This window comes from Eleutherodactylus coqui, chromosome 2 (genome assembly GCF_035609145.1).
Source record: "Eleutherodactylus coqui strain aEleCoq1 chromosome 2, aEleCoq1.hap1, whole genome shotgun sequence".
NCBI lineage: Eukaryota > Metazoa > Chordata > Amphibia > Anura > Eleutherodactylidae > Eleutherodactylus > Eleutherodactylus coqui.
The window spans coordinates 212,932,855-212,951,986 of record NC_089838.1 but is presented as its reverse complement, the minus strand read 5'-3'; the positions used below and the strand labels follow the sequence as shown (position 1 = coordinate 212,951,986).

General features: G+C 42.7%; 1 protein-coding gene across 2 annotated transcripts in view; it reads right to left on the bottom strand.

Moving 5' to 3' along the window:
* Window positions 1-8,235: 8,235 nt before the first annotated feature.
* The window catches only part of C2H15orf39 (chromosome 2 C15orf39 homolog), a 71,779-nt gene continuing 60,882 nt past the window's right edge, over window positions 8,236-19,132 (bottom strand). Inside the window, exon 3 of one of the 2 annotated variants that reach the window (XM_066592451.1) lies at window positions 8,236-9,767. In XM_066592451.1, the coding sequence (XP_066448548.1) occupies window positions 9,286-9,767 (482 nt within the window). In that variant the 3' untranslated portion in view covers window positions 8,236-9,285. The remainder of the gene's footprint in view (window positions 9,768-19,132) is intronic. The other variant, XM_066592452.1, reaches the window with a different exon arrangement.

Here is a 19,132-nt window from a genome sequence, read left to right as displayed (position 1 = left end):
ATAAAAAATTATTTTCGAGAAAGAATTATGTGATTGAGGGTAACTGGAACACCTATATTAACATCTCAATTTCCTGAATTGCTAGAGGGAAGGAAATACGGAAGAAGGAATTAACTGATAGTTGAGGAAGGCTGATGCAATCGCTGTTGGAAGAGGAGAGAAAAAAATAAACATTGGCCAGACCTCTAGAGAATAGAATTGTTTTACCGACCAGGCACTTAGGTTTAAGAAACAAATCTTACAGGCATCTGTTGATAAGTTTTATACCTCTTTTGAAGAAATCTCCAACTCGGGTAGATTAAGTTGTAGCGTATGGGGTCGGCAACACCTTTTCTTAAAAGAAATCTGAAGACAGCAAGTTCTGGTTTCAATAAGGGAATGATCATAATGATCCTCCTTCCATATATATGTATACTCAAAACCTTTTTAGATATAGCACACGTCACAAAGTAATAAACCAAAAGCTTGACAAAACCTCTGCATAAATGTGAAATTCGCATGTATACTTTTTTTTTTTATAGACTCACGAACTTGGCATATTCCAACACCATCTGCTTAATGCTATCTGTTAATTTTGACCAAGGACACACACTCCTTTGCTTACTTCCCCCATGCTTAGGAGATGATAACCCATGAGCATAAAATTCCTCAAACCTCAATTAATTAAGTATAGCTTCAAACCTCAGGTCACGTTACACTTAACCACTAATCTAGAGGAAGTGGGGGGTGAGAATGTACTTGTTATTTGTATAGCGCCAATTATTCTGCAGTGCTTTGTAGGCAATTTATTACCCCCCAGCAAGCTGGGTACTCATTTTACTGACCTCGTTAGGATGGAAGGCTGAGTCAACCTTGAGCCGGCTACTTTAACCATACGGGGATTGAACACACAACCTTCAGGTCGTGAGTGAGCTTAAAAGTGCATTCTGCTGCCTTAAAACTCTGCACTCAAAAGGTCACCATGAACTGAAGTCACAAGGTCTTAAAAACATCAGTATTCTTAAAGGCTACCAAATTTTTCTATCACCTCCATAGAGGAGCGTAAGCATAAACAATTTGTGTGACTTAGCTGACTTTAAGGAGAGAAGAGCATATCAGTTTCTTAAGGCGACCTTCCAGGCTTGGACAAAAAGTTGGCCGCACCACTTCTTGGACTACCTGGTACACACTGTGCATTAATGTGCATGGGAGTCTAAAGGCCCATTTAAATGCAAAGACAATCTTTCAAACGATTGAAAGAGTGACAGTTTTAGCAATCATTGTGTGTAAACTGCTAATGGGCATTAAGGTTTATTAGCAGTTTATTACCTTTATTTGCATCTAAAGGAGCCTCCAGCAGCTGTTTTCAAATCCCAGCATGTAAGTCTGGACTTAGCACTCAGCTGCATTGTCTCTGCACAGGCTGCCACGGGCTGTCAGCTGAATACAATATAATCTACTGCTCCTGTGGAGAACACAGTGTGCGGTCCCTGCTATCTCTCTCCGGCTGAACGATGGATTTTAAGCTTACCTAAAAATCATCATTCAGCCGAAGAGTGAAAGATCGAAGCGGTTACACGCAATGATTATCGCTCAAAAGCCATTGTTTGAACGATATTTGAGCAATAATTGTTGAGTGTAAAAGGGCCTTAAGTCACCACATGCTGGCCAGCACTGCTCATATGTACAGCACTGGTTAATCAAAACAGGTGTAGAGTCGTAAAATAATGATGAATATTAATACATAGTTTGCATCAGGTAATCCTGGAGGGTCACTTTAAGGAGACGCCAAAAGGTATATGTAGACACACACATATTATATATATATATATATATATGGATGATACCTATTTTTTCAATACAAACACCAGTAATAAATTTTATGGAAAATCCAGGGCAAGTAAATATAGAGGGAGAGGTAGAGATATTAGTTGGTGGCCCTCAATAAGAGCATTCGTGAAAAGAGAGCAGATGCCCAGCAGGGACAGCAATCAGTACCATTGTCTTCTTCCTTTGCCCCTCTGGCTGCATCAGCTTCAACCTCCTCCAGTTTTATTTTTTGGAGAGGATGGTGGAATTCCCCATCAGCAGAGGGTGGGAGGAAACCACCAGGAGAACTGCAGGCAATACAGGAGGAATTGCATTATAAATTTGTTATCAAGAGTGCTAACAGAAAGCGAGGTGGTGCTGCTATCTAAATGCCTCTCTTTTCTGAGAGGCAGAGAAACTTCACTAATTTACAACTGAAGAGTTAGGAGAATGAATGCTTTCCCCTTAAGATGGTCCCACAGGTGATTGACATCTTCACTGAGATGGTTACTGATCAACTGGAGAAACTTGCAAAAAGTTTCTAATAACCTGAATAAAGAATAGAGAATGTCTGTGTTCTTCGATCATAATACCCTCAGACAAGGGTGGGAATCTGGTTACCTTGGACCATGAGAAAATAAGTAAGGATGTGTTAATCTTGTAGTAATCCTGATCTTTCAACAAGTTATGAGGACATCCCACTGAGGACTATCATACTTTAAGCAGTAATAATCATTTTAAAAGACAGATAAGTCCATTTTTTTCAAGTGATCAGGTACTTCCCCCCCCCCCCCCTTTACTACTTGGTGTGCTTATTACTGTCACGGGTATGGTGCATACCATTGCTCTATTGGTTTAGCACCATGCAGCTATTGCCCAAAGTTTAGTAGTATCATCTTTACCTCGATCTGGTTCACAATAGGTTCCTGATGAGCTGTTAAAATGTCTGAAATGCGTTGAACCACGAACCATTCAACCTATGCCTACATTTTCGGGCCATATATAGGGGCACAAGAACCACGGACAACATATTAATCAAGTGGTTCCTGCCTTTGTACGTTTGTGTTTTCTGGGCTTTTACCCGTTGAGTAACTGCAATAAAATCCACTCGTTGTTCGGTGTTGGGTCTTAATGCTATTGACCAATACACAATAAGTATTTGGTCTTAACGCTATTGACCAAACACACAATAAGCCGTCTATTAGTGGCTTTTTTTCCACTCTAATCTCAGACACTGTGACTCATGCTGTCATTCTAGTATTTCAGTGTCCCTGAAGTGAGATAGGATTACAGCAGCTGCTCCATTTTTATGTTAGTTTGTCTTGTTAGCCTTCTTTATTATACTTTTTATATGTACCATTAAAAGTTATATTTTAGAATCTTACCTGTGAAGGCATATTATACGTATAAACTTTAATTCTGCTGCCGCTGTAAATCATGTCTAATACAGACATTTCATCAGGAACTCTTAAAGCAATCACACCAATCCGATTGTTGAAATACACAATGGGTTCAGAATAGAGATGAGCGAACGTACTCGTTTCTAGTAATTACTCGATCGAGTACCGCCATTTTCGAGTACTTCAGTACTCGAGTGAAAAGTACTCGGGGTGGCCGGGGGGCGCCGTGGGTGAGTGGGGGGTAGCAGCGGGGAACAGGGGGGAGCCCTCTCTCTCTCCCTCTCCCCCCCACTCCCCGCTGCAACCCCCCACTCACCCACGGCGCCACCCAAATTTTTTCGCCCGAGTACGGAAGTACTCGGAAATCGCGGTACTCGGGCGAAAAAGGGGCGTGGCCGAGCACGTTCGCTCATCTCTAGTTCAGAACATTGACAGTTGAATTATAGGGGAGAGCTGTCATCAGTTAATGCGCAGCAGGGATATCTATGCAGTACAGTCTTGGGTAACTTGCCTGACCAGCGAGTTTGTACAATGTATCAGGGTGTTAAGGACCAAGTGCTACAACCGTGGCTGCACAAAGCAGCTTGCAGCCGTTAATTCACTTAGGTCACAGAATGGCCTGTGCTACACTAGCTTGGATGAGTAGCTAGTTGAGGGTCTAAGACCTGGAGGCTAACAACCTATCCCAGCAGCTGTGACTAAGTACAGAGTACGCTGACGTTAATTTGCTCAGGTCACAGTGCCTTCAGAGGGTTGCTGTCTAATGCTACCTAAAGGCTAAATCTCCTGATGAAAGATGTATAAGTAACTGCAGCTAGAACCATATGGCCTAAATACCCCACAATCAATTCTCAATTCCCCTTAGATATTCAGAGAAAATTAAAAATTAAAAAAAGTGAGTGAGAGATAGAGCCTCCGGCCTAGGTGGTAGACTGGAGGTTGTGGGATGAGATGAGACAAGCCGAATAGCAAGAGACACGGGTCATGGTTAGCTTAGCAGTACATAAATCAGCATGATTCTTCTCGACCAAATAAGTGATGCCTTTTTTCTCGCTCTATGGGGGCAATAGGGGTGTAACAGTAAAGAGTTATATGTGGGGACGACCTCCTCAGGATGATCACCGCACTGTGAGGCAGGGGATAATAGGGTGAACTAATGTGTCTCAGTATGTGGGCCTGCTGACCTTGGATGGTAAAAATGCAAATGAAAATCCCCGGTAACTGTAATACACCCAAAATCTTGTATCTTATTAGACTGATGTTCAGCATTTATCTGTATAGTGAGCATTTTCAGTAGCAGGAGTTTTGTGTGGCAGAACTCAAACCACTGAACACCTCTGAGATGAATCTGAATGCAGTCTGGCAGCTAGACCAGCTCACGCCTGACCTTACAAATGCTCTTTCGGGTGATCACATACAACTAATCAGACATATACTGAACCGGACAGATAAGCTACTATGGGATGAAGATACGCCAAAGGTCTGTCTTTTTGGAATGTCTGGGATGACCACTATTCTGTATACTTTTTCACTAAGAACACTGTCTTAACAGCTCCCCTACTAGCTCAAGGAATAGTATGAAAGAGAGTAGGCCACTACTCCACTTTTCAAAGAAACAGGAAACAAAGCAAAAAAGGTAGGTAAATGGGATCCATCTGCCAAAACCAGCTTCAGGGGAAGAAACAAAACAAAAAAAACACAGCACAAAATCACCATTTAACCCTTACCTGCCACCGCCAGCTTTGGCAACGACATTTTAGTTCTTCAACCTTTCTTTCCAACAGCCATAACTCTTAATTTTCTGTCCATCTAGCCATATGAGAACTTTTTTGCTGGACAAAGTTGTATTATTATTATTCTAATAGCACCATTTAAGGTACCACATAATATATTGAAGAACCTTTATAATCTTTTGTAGCAAAGAATGAAAAATAAAACTGCAGTTGTGTCCTCCTTGGGTCTCATTTTTATGGTATTTACTGGTAAAAATAACATGCAGTTCGATAGTGTTTAGGCAATAAATAAATATATATAAAATTTGATGCTCCTGCTGCTGGGTTGATGCCCTCCCATGGCCCTGTTCAACTCTTCTCATGTAACATACCTTGTTCTGGTATATGCTTCTGAAACTGCTAGGTGACACTGATGGATGAGCCATTATGGAAAAGCAGGAGTAGGTGTGCAACCTGATTGGGCTGCAGCTATGGTCTTAGTAGTGGCAAGAACACCAGCAAAATTAGAGAAGAATCAGGAAGGATAAGGAGAGAGGAATTGTCTGTGGTCATCACCTGCAAAACCATTACTTATTGGGGTTGCCTTGCTGTTGTCTCTCCAGTACACTTGTTGTCACTTTCATTTGCACCAAGGCAGGTGAAGTTCCTTAAATTTTTGAGCAGCATGTATTTGAGAACTAAAGAGGTGCACATTTCCTCTGGTAAGTGTGAGGAGGTCCTTGCAATTCTTTTCTTTAGCTTGTGTAAAGGTATTGTGGCTTTATATAGTTTTTCTTGTACTTTTAAGATTAATTTACGCATAAGAATAGTTCATTTTTGCAATCAAAAGAACATGCTAGAGTTTAACCCTTTCAAGCCTCTTGATTTAATTGTACTTCTTGGCCTCTGTTAGTTCTTGCGCCCCAACATACTATTCTCTCAAAAGCAATTGTACAGGCACTACCACTGTGCCGATGTGATCACTGGCAAACAGATGTAATACACGGCTGTACCCACACCACAACTGCGAGGAGCAGAGAAAGTTGGGAAGCCTGCAGTTCAGCCTCAGTACCATAATCATGTCCGGGTGCCCTAATTGCAGATGCTGGCATTACTATGTGGGCAGCCTGGAATCAGATAAGAGTGATCATATGCAAAGAAAAATACAACACATACTTAACATGTGCATATTTTAATGTTTGGAATTGTTTTAAGTTACTGATTGTTCCCTGCACTAATGTAGCAAACATTAACTTGATATGTAATGTGTTAAATGCCATACTACAGCAAGCTTTAACTTGACATTTTCAATGCAGTGTGAGGTAAAATGTCAATTTAAAATTTGCTGCATCTTATGCAAGATGTTAAATGTCAAATTTACATTTACTATATGCACAGATTGCATGTAAACCACAGAAATCACTGCTTACAAGAGTTACACATTTCAGAGGCATGGCTGGCAAAAACTATAATTTCATATATGCGTGCAGACAAGGCTAGGTCCAATTTAATCCTTTTTTTTAGTCGATGTGCACAAGTATTTGACTATACATACCAAAGGACGGCTGTGTAAAAAAAAAAAAAAAAAAAAATCATGAAAACCATAAATTATACATATCAAAAAAATATTTTTGTTACTAAAATGTGAGAACAATTCTACAAGAACAAAAACGTATCCGTGTCACTTGTTCTTTGGTTAGGATATATGGTATTGTAAAATCAAATACAATAACACTTCAATATTAGGAATATCCAGATGCAGGGTAACCTGTGGTGAGTGAATTTAGATACGCACAATGTGAAGCAGTGCTTATGGATGAAAACTGGTGCAAATTAAAGCGGTTGTTCTTCGCAATTAGATTACAGATGCCATCTTTCTAATGCAAGTCAGAGAATGAAAGCTGTGAACTGACTGACTGCCATTGACAACTCCTTTAGTGTTACTTCCTGCTCATAAAGCATTAACCATTATTGGGGCAGCCTCTTTCCTGTAGGGTTACAATGACCGCTTGGAGATGATCAATATCATACATTAATGCTAGGAAAAATAATCCTTAATATTAGAAAGAATAAACTATCCCAATGATTGTGACATGGAGTTGAAAACTTTATAAAAGTGCCTACAATGCAAAAACTTTCATTTGTCCTAACTTGTGAATTCTATCTTAAATTTCGGCTGTTAACAGAAAAGCAGTGACCCAACATTCAGTGACTTCACCACGTTACCACAATATGCAGGGATTATCCCGTAATTCATGTGAAATCAATTCCCAGTAAATGCCTCATGGCTCTGTTTCAATAAAAACGTAACACGGGCAGCAGAGATGATGTAAAGAATTCAAAAGGATACTAGAAAGTTGTTTTTTTTAATTTTTCTACTGTCAGTACCTTGCCACACTTTTAAACTACAAACTCCGTTTAGGTCAAGTGTGAAATCATTTTAAAACATACATCCTCTTTTTTCACAGTTTAAGGCCTCCTTCACACGGGCGACAAAGTTGCGCGATTTTGTAGCATTGCTACAACTCACATGTATGTGAAGCCCATGGTTTCTTATGGGTTCCTTTACACAAGAGGTTTTGTAGCATTCTACAAAACGACACACAAACCTCGCAGGTGCGGCGATATGCCCGCGACACGCAAGGTTTTGTAGCCCATGTTTCTCTATGGAGCCTTCCTCTCTGTTGCATTGCATGAAAACGCGGTTTGCATGCGATGCAACTTTGACAGTAGCAAATGCTACAGTCAAAGCTATAATCTTAGCCCTAACTGGCAGAAAAAAAATAAATAAAATACATTACACATGCATCACCTTAGACGAGCTGTCAGCCCGGCCAAGGCTTCTCCCCAGGTCCTGGCACTGATCATCTTCTCTTTTGAACCAATCACAGCCATTCTTCGAGCACTGGCTGTGATTGGCTAAGTGTCAGCCAATCACAGCCAGCGCTTCCAGCAGCTGGGGATTTTTCAATCCCCGGCCAGAAGATGAAGATCATCAGTGCCGGGACCCGGGGAGAAGCTGCGGCGGCGCCCCAGACAGCGCGGAATAGGTGATGTATACTTTTTTTTGTCCTTTAGTTACAGCTTATTTTTGGGATAGGGCTTATATTTCAAGCCCCCCCCCCCCCCCCCCCCGAAAATCCTCGCAGGGGATGTTATAAAATCATGGTATTGCTGTGAGAAAATCGCAGCGATATCGCTGCAATTTTCTCGCAGCGATGTGGTGTTGCCCGTGTGAAGGAAACCTAAAAGTAGACTACAGGAAAAGATGATGTATTACATTATGCGTAGTGCAATGGGAGGTACATAACTTTCACAGCTCCTCAGAACCGGCATTAGTCACAGCACAGTTTATCAAGTCTTTCCTGGAGTGGGTTACATGTACAGAGAAAGTTTAGTAACATTACAAATACTTAAGTGTCACAAAATATTTTCTCTTGAGTGCATGTACAAAGCCAAACTACAGTCTACTTGCATCTTACCACAGTGCAATACATTATGGGAGCTCCAAATGGAAAGTATTAGGCCTCATGTCCATAGGCGGGTCGGATTCAGTGCAGGTAACCCTGCAGCAGAATCCTGCCCTGCCCGCGGCCAAGGACATTACTTTAGTTTTTTTTTTTTTTCCAAACTCCTGCTTTCCCGCGGGATCCGCAGCACTTCTGCAGTGTCAGCTGTGGGTGTGCCGTGGATCGGATGGCTTCCATTGACTTCAGGCATAAAACTAATCATTGGCTCGTTCAGTTTAAACAGCAGTCGTTCAGTCTATCACTTATACAGCAAATGTAAAAGACCAAACGATTTCTCATTCGAACGAGCCAACGATGTATCTGCCTGTATCAACAGAGCGCACAAGTGAACGGTGATGTCATTCGCTCATTCAAATGATAAAGTACAAAATAAAGCCAAGGATGTAGGGAGTTACTAAACATTTCATATACGTTTAAACATCATATAATGTTGTTCCAAAATGGGTATTTTTAATACAACTGGATAAACTAGAGCTATGCAAATTTTGCTACATTATCCTCTTATAGCAAAACCAGTGACATACTATAATAGACATGGAAATACTAAACACTAAAAAAGAGCATTAAGGCACATTTGTATTTTAAAAGAGAAACTTGTTCTCAATACAATATTTACTATCCCAATACACTGGAACCCAGGATACCTGTTTAAAAGACACATAAAAAGTAAACCCCTGAAACAGGCAAGGAGGTTACAGAAAATGTAAAGGAGGCACAATTTTTTTTTCAGTAGTCACATTTTCCTCACAAAATGAGAAGAAATTACAAAAAGTTTCAAATTGAAATGTTCCGCTAAATCACTATGCTCCAGGCCTGCCTGGGCTACTGTGTGACCACCAATTTATATGGACCAATTCAACCATCCAGTTGCAGCCAGCCTTTCTCATAGTCCTGCAGAAGTTCTAAGAAATAGCGAGTGCCGGGCTCACCATCGTACAACACCTCAAACTGTGTATCACGGAGCTTACGTGAGCTGCGGTGCACCCGCAGCACTCTACCGGGGAACCAGGCTTCTTGCTCACCATCATCAAACAAGTGGAGGATACGTCTTCCTACTAGATTTGGAAAACGTTTACGCCGCTTCTTTTTCTTGTAGGTAAACAATGGTCGTGCGCTGCGTGGCTTCTTACGACAAACTGGACGTTTCTGGATTTTATCCTTCTGAGGAGTCTTTGGACTTTGAGTCTTATATATATGGATGCCGGAGTGTTTACGAACTCGGCGCAGCTTTAGAATTAAGGAGCTCTTAGCTTTCCTTGGTGAGGCACTCTGCGGTTCCTTCTTTGAGCAGTCAGGTAATTTAAGCTCTTCTTTTCCTAGACTCTCTGTATTTTTATCTGTGAAATTATGTAAAGTTGGATTAATGTCTTGAAATGAAAAGAAACAAACAAAACAAAAAAAAGGTAAAAGGGTTGTCCAGCAATTTAATATACATGGAAAATGTATTATTGCATGCTGTAATAAAGGGCAATTGTGCATCTGAAGTAGGGATGACGTTTTCAGTACAATGTAAGGACCTTTCACACCTGCGTTAGCGCTTTCTCTGTTCCGTTTTTGGAGTAGGGAAACGGAATTAAAAAATGGAAACAGATCAGTTTTTTTAGCCATTAATTTCAATGGGTTTTCAAAAAATGGAAGGCTTTCTCCAGTTTGCATCCAGTATTGTTTTTTTGTTTTGTAGTTAACTGAAGAGAGCTGCAGACTACGTTCTATTAAACGCAGGTGAGAAAGGACTCCAAGAATGTTTAACATGGTTGACACTGCTACAGACTCTCCTGCCGCCACAAAAAATGCATAGACATTTCCCATACATAATATTTATAATCCTGTGCGTAGTCACAGATGACAGAAACCATGACTGTTCAGAACAGTTGTTTCTCTTACTGTATCTAGATCTACTACGGAGGTTATTCCAAGTTATAGCTCAGTCCTCTTGCGCCTGTTTAACCAGGCTACAGTCCCGCCCAGGTTGACAGCATTTCACAGGCACTGCAGCCAATAACACCTCAGCGATTGAGCAATCAGCTCCTATTGGATGCACCACCTATGATGGCCTGCAAATAGGCTGGAGCAGATGGTAACATGACGTCAGAGGGGAAACCCAGAACAGCACCGCAGAACACAGCAGGAGACGGAGAGAGGGAAGCATGTCACCAGTTATTATTTCAGTGCATGCAGAAGGCATTTTAAAAGAGGTAAAACTATAATTCAGACATCCCCTTTAAATATACTTTGTCACGATCTTTTCCCAGCCTTCACTGAGAGCACCATAAGGTAGTGCTTGTTACACCGATTACACTGATATGCCTGCTGTATGTACATGGGCAGTAGTTCAGGAGGAGTTACGGATGATGATTACACAGGTCCTGTCATACAGTTATAATAGAGGCGATCACAGCTCATCCTCCTGACTGTATACTTTTAGGCTATAGCTTATTTAAATAATTAAACTATCCCTCCTGCAGGTAAAATAGTATAACCCTAACAAATGCGGTGTTGATTGTATCATGGGATAGATGTGAAGCTCAAAGTAAAAAAATCTAACTCTGAAGATGGTGACTGACAAGGCACTGATCTGCAGGGAAGTGGCTGGAATATACACAGAGGAGATCTCCAGAGTGTGACAAGCAAACAGGTGAGGGGGGCAAGCATGGAGAAATGCGTTTTTGCTGAAGTGGCCCTTTAAGTAATCCTCTATGCATGTGCTGCTCCTGCAAGTTTCTCAACAACTCCTGCACAGATCCACACAGCAGTAAACAGAGTGATTGCCACTACCCTTTGCTGCCCTTAGAGAGGGACGCAAAAGGATAAGAGTCTCTAAGCTTCGGCACTAGAAACTAGGCAACCCCTTTAAGAACAAAAGACTAAACGTTAGAGATAAAATACAAAGCAAGACATTTCTACATTAAAAAGGAGAAGACAAAACTGGAAGTAGGTCCAAAAACACAAGAGGTGCAAATCTTTTCACTACACTTTTTCTAAATTCCATTCCATTTTGGCTTGCAAATACTGATGCAAAATACTGACCACTATACTGCCATAAGAGAGAACAGAGTCACAAAAACAATTTAAACTTAACCTGTTGCTAGACAGGAAGTTAGCAGAAGTGTAAGAAATATACATATACACACACTATAACATAGCATGCAAATTAGTATAAAAATGCACTTGTTGCGATTTGCATGCATTCAAGATAGCAAGTCCTGGTACCCGCGTCAAGCGACGGCGTGGGGAAAAAAAGAAAAAAAAAAAGAGAAGGCGTACTGCGCATGACCACCTGCGTGAGTATGACGTCATGTGCAGTACAATTTCACTGCCGTATGCAGGGTTATGCCCCGGCTCACAGCTGGAATCCGCTGTGAACCCCTGCAAGCAGATTCCACTTACGGCCATGCGAGTCCGGCCAAAGGGATTCTACAAACAAAGATTATCGACTTCTGAATTATGGTTGACTTAAAGGGGTTGTCCCGCGAAAGCAAGTGGGGGTATACACTTCTGTATGGCCATATTAATGCACTTTGTAATGTACATTGTGCATTAATTATGAGCCATACAGAAGTTATTCACTTACCTGTTCCCATGCTAGCGTCCTCGTCTCCATGGTGCTGTCTAATTTTCAGCGTCTAATCGCCGGATTAGACGCGCTTGCGCAGTCCGCATTTTCTGAATGGGGCCGCTCGTGCCGGAGAGCGGCTCCTCGTAGCTCCGCCCCGTCACGTGCCGATTCCAGCCAATCAGGAGGCTGGAATCGGCAATGGACCGCACAGAAGACCTGCGGTCCACTGAGGGTGAAGATCCCGGCGGCCATCTTCACCAGGTAAGTAAGAAGTCACCGGAGCGCGGGGATTCAGGTAAGCACTATCCGGTTTTCTTTTTTAACCCCTGCATCGGGTTTGTCTCGCGCCGAACGGGGGGGCTATTGAAAAAAAAAAAAAACGTTTCGGCGCGGGACAACCCCTTTAAGGCCCATTTACAGTGGACGATTATCACTAAAACTTCGCTCATGAGCGATCATTTTAGCGATAATCGGTGCGTGTAAATGGGTGCGGGGCACCCGCATTTTGGGCACCTTTCGCTGATCGTTAAAATCAAGCTCACTTGATTTTAGCGATCAGTTTAATCAGTCGTTCTCCATCAGTGAGTTCTGATAGCATTGTTTTCCCCGTGGAGAACAAAGGATCTGAGCGCAGCTAATAGCCTCGGGCTGAAAAGCTACTTGCATACCAATTATTTTTTATGCAAGATAATCGCTCAAAGCTGTCGCTCTAACTGTCGTTTGAGTGATCTTTGAGCGATCTGCTGGTGTAAATGGGCCTTAAACCTTACAGTGACTTCACACTTGCAATCGCGATATTGCTGCGATTTTTTTTTCCGTAAATGTCAATAGGACAAGTTTGTGCGATGCGTTTTTAACATTAGAAAGTCCTATTGACATTTGCGTAAAAAAAATGCAGCAATATCTCAATTGCAAATGTGAAGGTACCCTTACGATAAGTCATCAATAGTCGATCAATACAAGTCCACTGTCCTGGCGAAGATTCGTCACAAAATCCTGAACAAAACAGTGCAAAGTGCTGCACTTTGTCCAGGATAATGTCAGGTGGCATGATGAAACCCCGATGGACCCCAATAGAGTCAGGTTGTATCTGTTGGGCACAGTTTGTTTCAGTCATAAGACAGATCCATGCTCAGGGGGCGCTCAATTTTCCTGTTCCCATGATGGACTATGAAAACTGAATGCCACAACGCAAGTATAAACTTAGCCAATGGATCTACAGTTTGTAATTGAATATTCAGGGTACATGCCTTTCCTATAACCCATATCCCCACTTATATTAGAACTTTCAACATCAGATTAGGCAGAAGATCTGCGAGGACTGTACTTTATTGCAGAGAAATGGTTAGTTTTGCCTTTAACTTACAGAAGGTTGAGCTTCTAAATAAAAAAAAAACAAAAAAACATGCCCCTTTCAAACATTATATTGGTCACAGTTCTTAATCAACAAACCGTATGTAAAGTGACAGGTATACTTCACCCCCAACCCCCTCCCAACTCCTATCTACTAGCTCTGGAAAGATGTGCCCAGCTGGTTAACCATTGTAATCCAACAAGCAACTCCCAGCTGTAGTCTTGTAGTTTAAACTATAAGACCTCATTGCCGCACATGTGGTTGGCGCGCATGGGTGTCCAGTCTTGCGTGTCTAAAAACAATGTGTTACAAGAAACGTAGCTTTTTAAAACATGGAATAAATACAGATAGTCCCCGACTTACGAACATTCGAGTTACGAATTTCGCAAGATGCGAACAATCTGTTCTGCACAGTATGATGTAATGCTATGGCATTACATCATACTGTGCAGGGATAGGGCAGGCTTCTATCAAGCCTGATAGAAGCCTGTCCGGTCAGATCGCGGGACACTGTGCGGTTGCTAGGCAGCCGGGGGCCTTCTGAAAGGCCCTAGGGCTGTCTATGCAGAGCGCCTATCAAGCCGTGCGCTTGATGGGCACTCTGCATAGGCAGCCCTGGGACCTTTCAGGAGGTCCCCGGCCTGCATAGGCAGCCCTGGGACCTTTCAGGAGGTCCCCGGCCACCTAGCAACCACACAGCGTCCCGTGATCTCATCGTGGGACGCTGTACGGGCCCCCTGAACGTCAGGTGCAGGCTGTTTCTTACAGTGGGCACCCGGCAGCAGCAGTTCCGACGAGCCACGCCGCTCGTCAGAACTGTTAACACTTTAAATACCGCTCTCAGAGCGGTGATCAAGACCTGGGAAGGTTGAAACGCGTCCTCAGGACGGTTGTATTTTTCTTGTTATTATGGGCACATACTGAATAAATAGAAGAAAGCTTTTATCTCTATGCATCCAAGCTCCTATCATTTAAATGCACGTGTCAAGAAACCGTCTAGGATCAAGCGGTATGGATGAGAGACTGCTTTCTTCATGCTGAAAAGAGGACACAGCAAGAAATATAAGACGGGAGCTGACATAACCTGCTACATAGGTGAGATCATTACCTTTACTTGAAGAAGTTCTTTAGACTGATTTCCGCTGCTCACCCCATCACCTGCGCTAGCGACCCCTCTTCCTTCTCACCTCTTCCTATCCCTTTTCCCGGCTTTCATTACCCACCTCGCCACCATTTTCAACCTCTCCCTGATCTATGGTATTTTCCCTTCCTTAGTCAAACACTCCATCGTATCCCCTCTGCTAAAGAAACCGACCCTTGACCGAACAGATGCTGCCAATTACCGACCCATCTCAAACCTCCCCTTCATCTCCAAATTATTAGAACACCTAGTCTATTCCCATCTGACAACCCTCTCCTCGACCTCCTCCAGGTCTGGTTTCTGCCCCATAACCGCCCTCTCAAAAGTATCAAACGACCTGATGACAGCAGAATTGAAGGGTGACTGCTCCGTTAATCCTCCTTGATCTCTCTGCTGCATTTGACACTGTTGACCACAACCTTTCTTCTCACTATGCTTCGCTATTACCTAAAGAACACTGCTCTCTCCTGGTTCTCCTCCTACCTCTCTGACCGCTCTTTTAGCGTCTCCTTTGCTGGCTCTATCTGCTCTACAATTCGAGTCCCAAGGGCTCGGTCCCCTTCTCTTCTCCATCTACACACCCCCAATGGGACAAACCATCCGCAAATTCGACTTCTAATACCACCTCTATGCTGATGACATCCAGTTATACACCTCTTCCTCCAAAAAATCACCAACTGTCTGTCTGCTGTCTCAAAACACCATGTCCTCCCTTTCTCAAACTTAACCTCCCAAAAACTGACCTTTTCTTTCCACCCTAAACCAGCCGACCTCCCCCAAACATTTCCATCTCAGTATCTGGCACTACATTAACCCCTAGACAGCACGCCCGCTGCCTGGGGATCACACTGGACTCTGATCTCTCTTTTATTCCCCCCCAATCCAATCTCTGGCCCAAACACGCCATCTGCACCTCAGAAATATTGCTAAAATCTGGCAGTTCCTAACCACGGACACACTAAAGCCACTCGTTGTTCTCATCCGTTCCCGACTTAACTACTGCAACTCGCTGTTCATTGGCCTCCCCCGCACAAGACTCTCCCCTCTCCAATCCATACTAAATGCGGCAGCATGACTCCTTTTCCTATCCAGTCATTTCTCAGATTCCTCTGCACTATGCCAGTCACTGCATTGGCTGCCCATCCACTATAGAACGAAATTTAAACTCCTCAGGTTCCGAATTAAAGAGGTGTGATTGACCGGTCAAGAGAGCGCAGACACAGAGACAATGCTATGTTCAAAGCATTCTACCTTTATTACACTATATGCTCATTCTTATACAGCGAGTGGCTTTATGCCAAAAATAATTAATATGCATACATAGCAGTTTATCATTTGCCTTCCTTTCTGAAAATGTTAGTCCTTGAGATATTTCCATAACCGCATCATTAATTCATTTTTCAAGAAACATCTAAGATAAGAAACCAAAACAGGAAACTCTGTACTGGGCTGTTTGGCCGAGTTGTCGTCCTTCAGCTACATATTCAGAGTGAAATTTACCAGATGTATATCTACGGTAAAGTTGAAAATCTTAGACACACAAATGTATAAATATATTTGTAGCCAAGTCTTATAACACATAAGCAAAGCAGACATCATGGAGTTATTAGGCCTATAGCCTTCCCACTTAGTCCCCCTGCCCCTCCCCATACCTTCCACCCTGCCTATTGGATATGACCTTGATCTCTGTACCTCCTCACTGTCCCCATCCAGTTTGCTTTCTTATAACTGATTTCCACATGTAATTCCTGTACTGCCTGTGTTCCCTCGTGCCTTATCCCTCCCTTGTACCTCCTGTATCACCCCATCCCCTTGCTTCAAACTGTTTGTTCACCACCTGTAGTTTGTTGTATTGTATGTGTTCTCCCGTGCTTGAAAGCGCTGCGGCATAAAAGTTGGTGCTATACAAATAAAGATTATTATAGTGAGAGACCCCGATTTGAGCAGAGTGTCTGTTATTTGTGAAGCTACAGTAGTTTTGTTAACCTCCCTGTTGAATCGCTGCAGTACAATGCAGCAGGAATCAGCCGCACATAATACACAGTAACTAATATTACTTTCAATGGTGCCTTGAATACACGGTGCATGCACAAAACAAAAGAAAAACATGATGTGCACTATCTTGGCACGTATTACGCTTGTATACACGCCAAGATAGTGTATGGGAGTTTGTTGGTATACAGCGGTATACAATGTATTGCATACAGCTGCGTGCTCCCCACGTTTGTGCGAGAGCCTTTATGCAGACACCCTTTGCCCTCCAGGCACTAATTCACAGATTTCTCCTTAGGCCCCCTGTCCACGGCCGTTGCGAAATAATCAATGTAAGCAGCACCATACAAGAATCTTCAAATAGTCATGGGCATAGTTATATTCAAACTTCATCTTTATTGGTGAAACTCCGCGTGACGTAGGCCGCTCGTACAACGCATGGCGTCCTCTTTCCGCACATGCGTTATATTTGGCCATGGCGAGATAACGCTGCTGGTGACGCAGCCCGCGTGATGCGAGCCACAGATGCGCATTGGATATTTGATGCTCGGCAACATGAGCTATACGTCACATCCGGCGGTTGCCGATGATGTCGCTCTATACAAGCCAGCTTTATCATTAAGCTTTCTGACTCATTTAATGCTCTACACCTGATGCCTCCTTCCTTCAGCCAATACCTAGCGGGTAAGTTGGGGGTGTATCACAGGGGTTGTTCGTGATTGGTGTGTCTTCACATATGACTTGGTATGTATGTATGTCAGTGTCTCAGTGTATTTATGCTTGATAAAGTCCACTGTGTCGGACGAAACGTCGCAAGTTATGCTACCGATGGAGTTTTACCAATAAAGATGAAGTTTGGAATATAACTATACCCATGACTATTTGAAGATTCCTGCATGGTGCTGCTTACATTGATTATTTCGTGCTGGCTTTTGGAATCCTTGAAGTCTAGACCCTATGGTGATCGTGCACCTTTACAAGTCTAGTCGCTTCTCCCCACTGCTGTGGCGATTCGGTGTGCTGCTGAGACCCTTCTTTATTTGAAAACTGTCCACGGCCTTTGCGGAATATCGCCAGTGATATTCCGCCACGGGTGAGGAGGGGGGCCGCTGTCAGTTCTCTGCGGTGAGCCTATCTGACAGATAGGCTCACCGTGAAGAATTGCGGCAAATTGCGGCATGCCGCGATTTAGAGCCCGCGAGCGGAGAATCACTATGATTCTCCGCTCATGGACACAGCGGCTGCGCTTTCCCTAGCAACGCTATGGAAAACATTAACTGCGTTACCCGTGGCCGGATTATCGCCACGGGTAACGCAATGAACAATTGCCTGTGGACACGCAGCCTTATGTACAGTAAAGGGTAAAAAGCTGTCAATCAGCAGGTGGCGGGCAGAGGGAGGCTTGCATATATTGCATACAATGGACTCCTGCCACACAGCACTGGCATTGCACTGCAAACATTCAATGGTTATTTTAACAAAACTACTACATCTTCCCAAAGAGGCATTTTGTTGAAACTTTCATATATCCTAGCTTGTGAATTCTGTTCTAAATCTCTGCCTATCGACTGAAAAGCAGTGAGCAGGCATCCATAGGGTCTTCACCATGTTACTCCAATATGCAGTGATTAGCCCTTAATTCACATGAAATTAATTCCCAGTCAATGGCTCGTGGCTCCATTTCAATAAAAAAAAAAAAAAGTTCAAAAAAGTATATTACAAAGTTGTTTTTTCTTTTGTGGTTTCACTTTTCTACTACCGGTGACTTTTCACATTTTCTAACTACAAACTCCGTTTAAGAAAAAAAAGGGAAATTATGTAAAACACATATCCTCATTTTCACAGTTCAAAAAGGTAGACTACAGGAAAAAATGATTTATTACATTATACCCAGTCCAGAACCTGAATGGGAGGTGCATAACTTTCACTGCCCCCTCTGAAACTGCATTAGTCACAGCACAGTTTCAGTCTTTCCTGGAGTGTTTGTGTAATATATAAATATTTATTACACATGTACATACAAAGAAAACGTTTAGTAACTTTACAAATATTTAATAAGAGTCACAAGAGATTTTTGAGTGCAAGTACAAAGCCAAATTACGTAGTTCACTGGTATCCTACTAGAGCTCAAATGGAAAGTATCAGGGTGGCCATACACTTTAGGGTGCTTTGACAGAACGATTATGGTTGAAATGACTGAAAGTGAGCGATAATCGCCTAGTCCAAATGCACGCCAAATAAACCAAATGATAACCGTTCAGTTTAAATGGCGCTCAGTCATTTTTATTCACTTATACAACAAATGTGAAATGCGGAATAATTCTGAACGAGCCAACGATGTATCTGCCTGTCTAAACAGGCTGTATGGGGGAACGCGCTACCTCTTATGCCCTTCGCTCGTTCAACCGATAAATCGGCTCGGCTAAAAGCACCCTTGGCTAGCTACTGGCCACTACACATTTGTCTGACAGCTAGTCTTCTCAAAGTCCCCATTACATGCACACTCTGCACACAACCTCAGTAAGGAGCGGGGAGTAAGCCTCCAGCAGACATCTTTGGTGGCAGCTTATTTTCTATGAGCACAAAGAATCAGGCATCTTGAAATCCAACAGCAGGGTCTTTGTGGACACCAGTGTTTTTCGCAAAGGGAATTTTTCAG